At 39.6% G+C, this 10,638-nt stretch overlaps 1 protein-coding gene across 1 annotated transcript; it reads right to left on the minus strand.

The window, feature by feature from the left end:
* Positions 1-7,311: 7,311 nt before the first annotated feature.
* LOC103967021 (FCS-Like Zinc finger 5-like) lies at positions 7,312-8,803 on the minus strand. The gene is given in 3 exon segments (XM_048570947.1): positions 7,312-7,642; positions 7,644-7,709; positions 8,279-8,803. Coding segments are annotated over 3 exon segments (579 nt in total). The 5' UTR covers positions 8,695-8,803; the 3' UTR covers positions 7,312-7,545.
* Between the last annotated feature and the right edge of the window lie 1,835 nt (positions 8,804-10,638).

Raw genomic sequence — 10,638 nt, forward strand, 5'->3', positions numbered from 1 at the left:
ATAGGATTTTCTACTGAGGGCGTTTGCTATTACGTTAGCACAGCTAGGGTATTAGCTTCATCCATCACCGTTATCTGAGATTAAGGTCCTTTTAGGTGAAGATGTACTTGAGACATTTGTGGTGGATAAAGAGTCGATACGTTTCTCCATGGAGATAGTGATGCTCGATTTTAGTGTAAAGACAATAGCTACTAACTCCAGGTCATTAGTAGGATAATTCACTTCATGCAGTTTCAGCCTGATGGGAGGCATAATCAATGACTCTACTATGCTGCATCACCATGTAGCCTAGACCATTCAATGAGGTTTCACTATAAATTTCAAAATTAACAATGTCATTAGGAAGTGAAGACAAGGACATAAATGAAACAATACTTCAACCCCAGTTGAATTTAACTCTTTTCCTAGTCAAATTTGTGAAGGGTAAGGCTATGACTGAGAAATCCTTCACAAAGCGTCGATAGTAGTCGACAAGACCAAGGAAACTTAGTAAAGTTTTGAAAATGCTCCCAGTTTTCTGCTGCAACAACCTTTTGGGGATTGATATGAATACCATCTTCTGAGATCACATGCCATAGGAAAGACATCAAATCTAACCAAAACTGGCGCTTGCTGAATTTGCCACAAAGTTGATTCCCCCTGAGTTTCTTCAAAACTAAGTGTAGGTGCTTAGCATGCTCGGCGTTGATCTTGGAGTAAATGAGGATGTCGTCGATGAAGACTATCACGAACATGTTAAGGTATGGGCATAATACCCAGTTCATTAGGTCCTTGAAAGCTGTTGAAGCATTGATCAACCTAAATGGCATTACAAGGAACTCATAATGGCCATATCGAGTCCTCAATGCTGTCTTCGGATCATCATCGCTTCTGATTTTCAGCTGATAGTAACCAGACTTTCGATCAATCTTGAAGAATACATGAGCACATAGGAGTTGATCAAAGAGATCTACAATTCGAGGCAAGGGATAACAGTCTTTAATTATCACCTAGTTGAGTTGCCTATAATTGAAGCATAACCTCAGAGCACCATCTTTCTTCTTCTCGAGCAAGACCAGAACTCCCCATGGTGAAGCGTTCGGTTTAATGAATCCCTTGTCCATGAGCTCTTGCGACTGAACTTTTAGTTCTTTCAATTCTGCAAAAACTATTGATTAGGTGCAAGTGAAATAGGATTTGTACCTAGAAGTAGATCAATGTTGAACTTCACTTCTCAACTAGGCAATAGTCTCGGTAGATCTTCAAGAAAGATGTCAGGAAATTGGTTGAGCTCGTACACATCTGCAAGTCATACCAGATTGTCTTCTTCCTTTATGACATGACCTAAAAAACCTTTACAGTCTTTCCTTAGCATGCATTTCACCTTGCTAGTGGAAATTAATATGTGCTTCAATTTCCTATGTTCACTAAAAAGGTTACCATAAGCATGCCTGGTCGTTGGAAAGTGACCATTCTCTATCAGTAATCCACCAATGCATGATTCTGGTGCAACCAATCCATCCCTATGATCACGTTAAAGTCTACGATATCCAAGGGAATGAGATATATTGGCATTAGTTGATTGACAACGATGACGAGGCATCCTATGTATTTCTCACTGGACACAATAGACTTCACCTAGTGGCATCGTGATTTTTATGTCATATCTGATAGGAGTACCTTGGGGTTGAGTCATTTGACCAAATAAAGTTGATATCGCCAAGTGTATGGCACCCGGGTCAATGAATATTCTAACAAAGTGGGTTTAACGTACAAATGGTTAATTTAGGGTTGTTCTGGACATCCTGCTTGTTGATGTTGTTGACATGGTCGTGGACCAGCATCCGCCGCTGCCTGATGGTTCTTCAGTGTTCTGGCATTGTCCACCATCGTACCACTGTGGACAAGCATCTTGATATTGAGGCATCTCGGATATTGCATAGTGTTTCTAGCATAAAGAACCATACTGCTTTGGTACTGGTTATGTTATAGATTCTGAATAGTGGCACCTTGGTAGTGGATGGCACCACTGTAGGTGAGCTACTGAGAAGTTCCTAGTCCAAAGAATTGGTTCGCTTGATAGGGAAATGATCATATGATCATGCTTATGTTGTCTTTGGACGCTAGTTGGCTCGCTGTCCCGGTTATCCGCAAGTGTAGCGTCCTGAGTTTTCGTGCTTGCACTCACCGTAGTAATAGGTGTTGCACTGAAAATAATTATGGGCACTAGTGCTGCTGGAACGGCCCTAAGGACGGAATCGGGAGTTTTCGCTGGACTTAGCCCCGAAGCAGGACTCTGCTAATGAACAAAGCTTCTTAGTGTCCCTTTCTTGACTGGTGGAGCATCTCATAAGGGTTATTAGCGATCGCAAGACAGTAGCATGAGAGAATTTCTGGTGATACTCGGTCATAGACATCTTGCCCTGCTTTAGGTCCATGGACTCATCACTCTTCTGGTTCTTTTATTACGGAGGTAGGAACCTAATCTCCAACTGCTGCTTGAAAGTATCCCATTTTTCTCTGTCTTTTTCCAGGAGATGCTCATTCTCATACATCCACCTTCACATCGCTTCTCCATGCAAGAACCACAATGCCATAGCGACCCAGTGTTCCACCTGTAAGCTTCCTTGTCTTTGCACGGCGCAGAAGTCTCTACGTGTTCGAACCATGCCCTAACTAGTTTGCGTCTCTCCGTGCCATGGAAATTCTTCATTTGAAAGGTAGACGTGACCTCCAAGGGGTTATTCTAGGAAGGATGGAAAATCGTCTGGAAAGCTCCAACAATAGCTGCTCCAAGTTAGGTGAAATCTACGAAAAGCTGTGATGATACAAGCTTGACGAGGTGGAATGGTTTTGACATAAGAGATCAAGAAAGATTAGGGCTTTACATCAAATGTGTAATGAGTGTAGGACTACCTAAACTTATGCTCTAATGCCAAACTAACTCACCTCGACCCAGAATGTCCACATGTACACTCGAGTCGAGACGTGATGGGCGACACCTGTAAGGTGACGAAGCAATAAAATGTACTTGGTTTGAAAAAGTACGAATAAATTAGAACTTGAACTGAAATAGATAAGAGTGCGCAAGTGAGTGGGTAGAAACCCTTATTACAAAACATCAATGTCAAAGCATGTGACATATACATGAAGCTGGTCTTTGGCCCAGACAATACAACTAAAGGTGACATCGTGCATACATTTAATAATGAGCAGATAAAATCACATGTATGTACATGCCACATTTTATAAGTAGATGTCACAGTTTATACTCACAAAATAATACTTAAATTATAACATGTAGGCAATTATTATTTTCGAAGTTAAACATTGCATGTCACACTAGTAAACACAAGCACAAGCATGAAAACTATAATATAATAATACTTAAAAAAAAGGAAAAAAAAAAAGAAAACCCGATCACTAGTAAGAAACAAGATCATAGCCGCCATGCCTAACTTGCTAACGGAACTCTTCCAAATGGTTTTCTCTTATATATGAATATATACTAATCATTACACTAATAGCATTAATGTAGAGAACCTAGTTTCCCTTCGTTTGCTAATGGGTTGGAAGTGCTTCATAAGTGCCACATGTAAAACCTTGTTTGAATGACAATGAGATCACAACTGGACTACTTGTGTGGCGCATAACTGGTTGTACTGGTTGTGTGAAACACGAGAAGTTTGAGAGCCCTAATGCGATAAGAGTCATGGAGTTTCATGTATTGCAGCTGTCCTAGTTTCGATCCTTATCTGATATACACTAGTATATCAAGTCATGATGGGACTAAAACTCTTTGAGATAGAGATCAACACTCCTTCTGTTAATAGGCTGGACCGAGTGGATCTCTATTGATGAGTGATTGTATAAATAGTTGAAGTCCCTGCTTCCACACTAAGGCTTCCTTAATATCTAAAACCCTATTCACTTAGAGAGGAGATTTAACGAGTGTTGGAAGTAGAAGACTTCATATGTTGCTCTCAGAATGGCGATACCTCCAGGTAAGTTGATTTCGTGTACTGCACGGGATGGTCCTTCAGTTACTGAAGCGTATATGCTTATGGTAACCCTAGTGTCGTGTTGGTTTGCTATGCAGTTGAAGTTTGATTCTTTATATTACTGCTTACACCACACGCTACCGCGCGTCGGCTGAAGCTGACACGCTTTGACATGCACCGGAGATGGAATTTTCTGTCTTCGAACATAATATTCTCTTATGCAGTGACGACATGGAGTTACCGTTGACGAAATACACCTTCGTTGGCGATATATATGCTAACTTCGTTAACGTAGTAAGGAATATTTTCTCAAAATTGACCGGAGGTGCTCGAAATTTGGCTGGAAGTCTCGGCCAAAATTGGATCCTTTGAAACAGAGGTAGATTCGAGCATGCAAACTTGAATCTGGATCCTGGGTGCTGTGAGGAAGTTATAGGCGCTGAAACTCGACCAAATCTACGAGATTTGGCTTAGGAAAACGCTACAATCTCGCCGAAAAAATTGACCGTCATTAGTCTGTTTCTAAGTTCGCCAAAACGTGTTTAAAACTTACATGCAAGGAGGAAAATCGAAGAGGACAACAAAACGAAATAAATGAAGGTGGAAACGAAGCTTACCTTGGTTAGAGAAGGGATGAACTCGCCGGATTTCTTTGGTTTGAACGGAGGTTCGTGGTCCCTAGAGTTACAACAAATTCAAAGATTTTTTACACGTCTCAGTGTTTGGGGTGAGGAGAGGGATGTGTTGGTGGTGCTTTGGCAGTGTGGATTCACAGGAGCCGGCGAGTTGAGGTGGTGTGGCGTCGGCTCTGTGAAGAACCGAGCAAAGGGAGAGTGTTAGAGGGATGAGGGAGAGTGAAGGGGAGAGAGTGAGTGGGAGAGTGAGAGGCACGGGGAGTAACGTACCGTTTGGTACGTGGGACGGGACGGAACGGAACGGAGTGAGACGAGACGTTCCGTCACATGTTTGGTGCGCTTAAAATAAGTGGAACGCGCTGTTCCACGAAACGAATTTTGGGTGAATTTTTGTTCCGCCTCACCCCCGAACAACTCGTTCCACGTCCGTGGAACACAAAATTATAACAGACAAAACACTTTCTTTCTTCTTTCCCCCGCCGCAGTCCTCACCATCCAGAACTTTCTCACCCAAACCAGAGCTAGATAACAGCCTTTCAGTTTTGAACAAAGATCTCGAAGTGGGTTTTATCTCCTCTTCCGGTTCCTCAAAATTCTCGGCCTTGGTTTTCGATTTCTTTCGGTGGCTTTGAGGTATGGGGAGGTAGGTTCTTGTTTCTGGGTTTTTGTTGGATTTTGATGTCGGATTCGAGTGAGACTTGGGTTTTTGTTGGGTCGATTGTCGGTGAGTGAAAGGAAGAAGATGATAAAGAGACGGACCTGGTTCTAGAGAGAAGTGGCTCCGGCTCCCGCTCGGAGTCTTTGGAGTGGGACAGCCATGAGGTCAGGGTCGGTGCCGAGAAGCTTCTCACAAGCATGTTTGTGGCTACGAAATAAGAGTTGAAAAAGGTGTCACAGATATATATATCGCCAAATCACCGATTCGAGAGGTACACACTTGGTTTTTCGCGAAGATTTGTTCAAGATCAGTCTAAAATATTTCTTATTTGTTTGATATGGACACATGGTCAACGGTAAGATTTCTAACCTTTTCTATTTTTTTAGGCTGAAAAACCTAGACCATTGATTTGGAAATCAAACGGTCTAGTTTTGCCACATCACTAGCCATTGGTTTTAAATTTCAAAATTTTTTGATTGTTGGAAATCCAACAGTCCAGAAAACTAGCTGTTGGAAATCCAATGGCCATGGGTGTGCCAAGTTGCTTGTCTACCGAGTCCCTTTAGTGCGCCTGCCAGTGCGGTCCCCTTGTCGTGAACACATGTCCACTTGCGCGTGTTTTCTACGCGCCTAGTGCAAAAAAAGAAAAAGAAAAAAATCAGCTAACTTTAGCCTAGCGTCAGATAAGCTGGGTATTGGGTTAGTGGATTTTCAGCTGGTTAAGAAGCTAGGCTCCCTCGGAGTCTAGTGGATATGTTGGGGTGGAGTGGGTTTTTTTTTGGGGGGAGGGGAATAAGGGATAGAGGGAGGGGTGGACTTGCTCTAACTATGGTCTGCAGGAAGGCTGGTCTAGGGAAAAGACTTGTTAATTTCCGAGGTGCAAACTTACGATGTCGCTCAAAGCTCATTCGTTACACGTCAAATTTACGTCCTGTTTGCGCCTCACGTGTTCGTATTGAAGAGTCCTATTCAAATATGGTAGGAAAAGAGATGAAAAGTGAAAAGATTTCGGAGGTACATATTGAAAATCCATGTGGCATGTCGAGGGTATTTTGGTAAATCCATTGCTTCTTACAATAAAATTTAGAACAAGATGTCACACATAAAGTTACATACATCATGCGGACATATGCAAATATTGAAACTTCTTATTTAGTTTACTTTTGCACGATATATGAGGACGTATAAAATGAACAATTTTAAAAATTTTAGATTCGTATAATGCGGTAAAGACATTCGTACTTTTCTTAAAATTGTGAACATGCTCAAACAATGACGTATGCAAACTTTAAGTTTGTCGACGGTCCATTACGAGTATACTTAGTGTGTATGTAAATGTATACCTATGCACATGGATGATGTGAAAAGAGAAGCCTAATTAAGGTCTGAAAATTATAGAGGAGGGGCAATTTCATTTCTGGAATGGCAATTTCTTGACTGGAGACAAAAAGTCTTTCGTAAGCGTTAATATAGGTAATAATTGGGGTGGGGAAGAGGAGTTGAGGGTGCTTGGACATTAGAAAGCAATCCCCACATTCAAGGAAACCTACCAATTAGAGTACCAATCTTATAATAGTGCTTAAAATGCTTTTCTTTAGATTGAAATTATGTCATAAATCATAATTAACTTAAACAACTTAATTTGTTGCATATACTTAACTATGCTATGAGAACCATGCATATTCGAATCCAAAATTTTCAACTATTAGATCATTGGCCGCACATCCAGCTTTCCATTGCTTAGGCATATTCTAGCCTTCCATTGCTTTGGTAGAATTTGGCATATTCAATTTGTGATTAATAAGAACTTGCCATTGTTGTCTGTGCTGCTAGTTGGCCATGTCCAATGTACATTATTTGCCTGTACGTGCTGACTTTTGCTCATTTACATAGTACGAAATAATGTTGAATTATTAGTGTTTAATTTTTTATTAGTAACCTTTTTATATGTCGAATTTGGAATACAACATTGAAAAGAAATATATCACTCTTAAAGCCAAATATAATGTAGAAAGCTTATTAGTATAAGGCTCACAAGTCAGAATAGCTAAGAAATTAAATTGCAATGTTTTAAGAGCATTGGCCAAAGTCCACTTGCATGATCCATAAAGCAAATGCACTCACAGACCTTTTTCACAATTAATTTTATATAATACAACATCTAGCAGCAACACAAATCTGCAGTAGTACTAATATGTAAACAACGTCAATGGGGGCAGGCAATTGAGGAGAATGATGGATGGTCTTCAGCCCTTGGGCTATGTTTGTTTAATCAAGCAGCCGCCACGGTCTGGCTTTTGCCGGAGGAGGTCTTGGACGTGGATCGTGACGACGCATGGCGGTCCTCTTTCTTTGAGGACACAGCTTTACACTATTCTCTCATCCTGCTTCATCTGTTGCTCTCTACATTCTAGACTACAAAACGCTGTGTCTCCCCTGCACAAATTTTTCAGTTCAATTATCAGAAAATCAAATAACGAAAGACATAGTATATAATTTTTTATTTTATTTTATATTGGAGAGTCCGAATTCTATACCTAGCATACTCTTGCAATTACAATCCTCACCCTCACCACAGTGCATTCAAAATCCAATTTTGTTTTCTCCACGCCTCATCATTTAAAACCCCGGAAAATAAAAAGTAGTTCTATTTTTTTGGAATGTCAAGAACAGCTTCATAATATACTTCTATGGCTGGAAATCTGACAGTACCCTCTTGAAATCCCAGAAGAAAACAGAAAGGAAGAGAATGAAAATCCAAAAATCAAAGAGAAACAGAGGAATAAAAGGATGGAAATATGATAAATAATTCCAACAAGAGTGAAATAATTAAACTAAACAATAATATTATATGATGGAATTCTAGCTAGGATTAAATTACAGAATTGTTATTAATACTTTAAAAATTGCATTCTACACTTCAGTGTATTTTTCTTTCTAATTATAGAAAGTTTGAAATGTCAAAGATTTTTAAAATGCTAATAACAATTCCGTTAAATTATTACCTATACATATAGATGTCGCGGCCTGAAGCGAGCTGGCGTTTGCAGAGGCCACACGTGCGAAGGAAGTGAGCGGTCTCCACAACATCGTGAGAAGCCGTGTTCCTTCTTCTGTGGTTGTTTCTGGGTGACAACATGGCCAAGAAACGGTGCTCTTCATGGTACCCTAAGCTGCTGTTGTTCATGTTCATCATTTCTATATTATAATTATAATTATGACTATTGTTAATCACAGGACAAGTTTCTTGTGGGCCCACCACCGTTGCTGCAACTGCAACTGCATGCTCATCGTTGACGGCGGAGGGGTTTTGGAGATCATCAGTCGGTTCCTGGCCTTCCACGTCCGTCAGATCAACGGTGATCCCAGTCATGCTTGCTGTTCTCTTCATTGGAGGGCGTGGACGCTTCCCTAACAACATTTCTTAAGTAATATAATTTTCTTCCGAATGCTTCTTCAGCTTTGAGAGGGAGAGAGAGAGAAGACTAAATGATAATGGGGAAGGGAAGGGAGTGTGAATGGAAGGTGGGGAAGGAAGATAAATGAGATTGGGAAGGGTGAGAGTGAATCTGGGCCGTTGATGGAGACCACTGAGTACAACAAAAACTCCACGTTAGCATGACTAATGCTCCCTCTCTTTCTCTTTTGTTTTTGTATCTTACTTTATTGTTTGCTTTTCCTTTATTTTCTTATATTTGGATTTTAAATAAGGTTTTCTTTTTATTGATTTTCTTATATTTGGAGGGATCGGACATGGTCCTTTTTAAAATTTAACGGAGAGGGGCGGGTAAAGAAATTCAGAGTTTTGGAACTAGACCTACACTACTACAAAATCATTTATTAGTGGTGCTATGATAACTGACAAGAAACGTGTATTACTGTCAGATATTAAGCAAAATCCGACAGAAAATGGATGCAGTAGGCGGATATAATAAGCGACAAAATTGCCAGCGTTAGGAAATGAATTTTTCGACAGAAAATACTCTAAAACCAACAGAAATTGTGTCGGATATAACCGATAGAAAACATGTAAGAACGATAGAAAATATAAAATCGACAAAAATTGTGTCGGATATAACTGACAGAAAATATATAAAACCGACAGAACTTGTGTCAGCTATAATCGATAGGGAATATATTAATAATAACTAACTGCATTCTCTGTCGGATAAAACTGACAGCAAATATATTAATAATAAAAAAATATATAAAAAGGACATGAGAGCATTCTCCCTTCTCCTTCTCATTGAGCATTCTTCCCCCCTTCTGCTCAAAATGACCAGAATCTGCAACTAATGAGCAAACCAGATTGGGCAACATGCTTGAACGTTGGAATTTGAACTCGAATTCCAAATATCCAAAACCCAAATCCATCAACCCTCTTCCCAACACAAACACAACAATTCATCCCAGAAAAACAGAAGAGAAAACCCACATCTTCCATAAATAGAAGAACGAAGAAAAGATATCAGGGAAGGACCGAGTAAGTTTCACTACATACTAGTCTTGTACAAATGACATAAGGGAAAGCAAAATGCAATCACCATTGTAAATCTTAGAAAAGTAAACCAATCGCAAGCAACCATTAACGAAATCCCTATTCCTTGGATTCTACCTAGACAAACCAAATCATAAGAAAAGCACAGACGGAGTCACCTTAGGCTCAGAGGGGGCGGATGCCCCACTCATTTTTTGTGTGTGAAAAAAAAAGTACTCTTTCAGTTGTTTGTAGCATTAGTATTAACTCTTCCATATGCTATTTTTATTGTTGAAAGAGTATTTTCGGTCATGAAATTTATGAAGATCAATTGTGAAATTATATGAGAGACTAATGGATAAATGATAACATGGTTATTTTTGTAGAGGGAGATGTTTGATGGTATTGGTAATGAGGTTTTCATGCAATGCTTTCAAAACATAAAAACGCATTGATGGATATTGTGATATGTTATATGAAAAACCTTATGGACTAATATATAAGTGTTTTGTTTAGTATATTTTTGTATTTTTTAATTTGTAACTTTGTCGTTTAAAGATGCCCCCATCCATGCATATCTCTGACTTCATCCCGGAAGAAAAGGGTTTTCCTTCGGATAGTTAAATTCACACTCCTATAACTCCCGAAAATAACTTCAAAGAGGCATTATCACAAACCGGTGGTGGGCATATCTAACATATATCAGTTTCAACAAACAACAGTAGATGAACATTTATGACATAAAAAATTAGCAAAACTAAACAAATTAAATCCTCTAAATTGTTCGAATGAAGCCGTAGAGCATTAATGGCCGTCGTTCATAAGAAGCCTTAGATGGTCGTAAAACCACAAAAAACAATGGAAAACCAGAGAGAGAAGGTTTAAAGA

The sequence above is a fragment of a genome, unplaced genomic scaffold, assembly GCF_019419815.1.
Source record: "Pyrus x bretschneideri cultivar Hongxiangsu unplaced genomic scaffold, Pyrus_bretschneideri_v1 Contig56, whole genome shotgun sequence".
Taxonomy (NCBI): domain Eukaryota; kingdom Viridiplantae; phylum Streptophyta; class Magnoliopsida; order Rosales; family Rosaceae; genus Pyrus; species Pyrus x bretschneideri.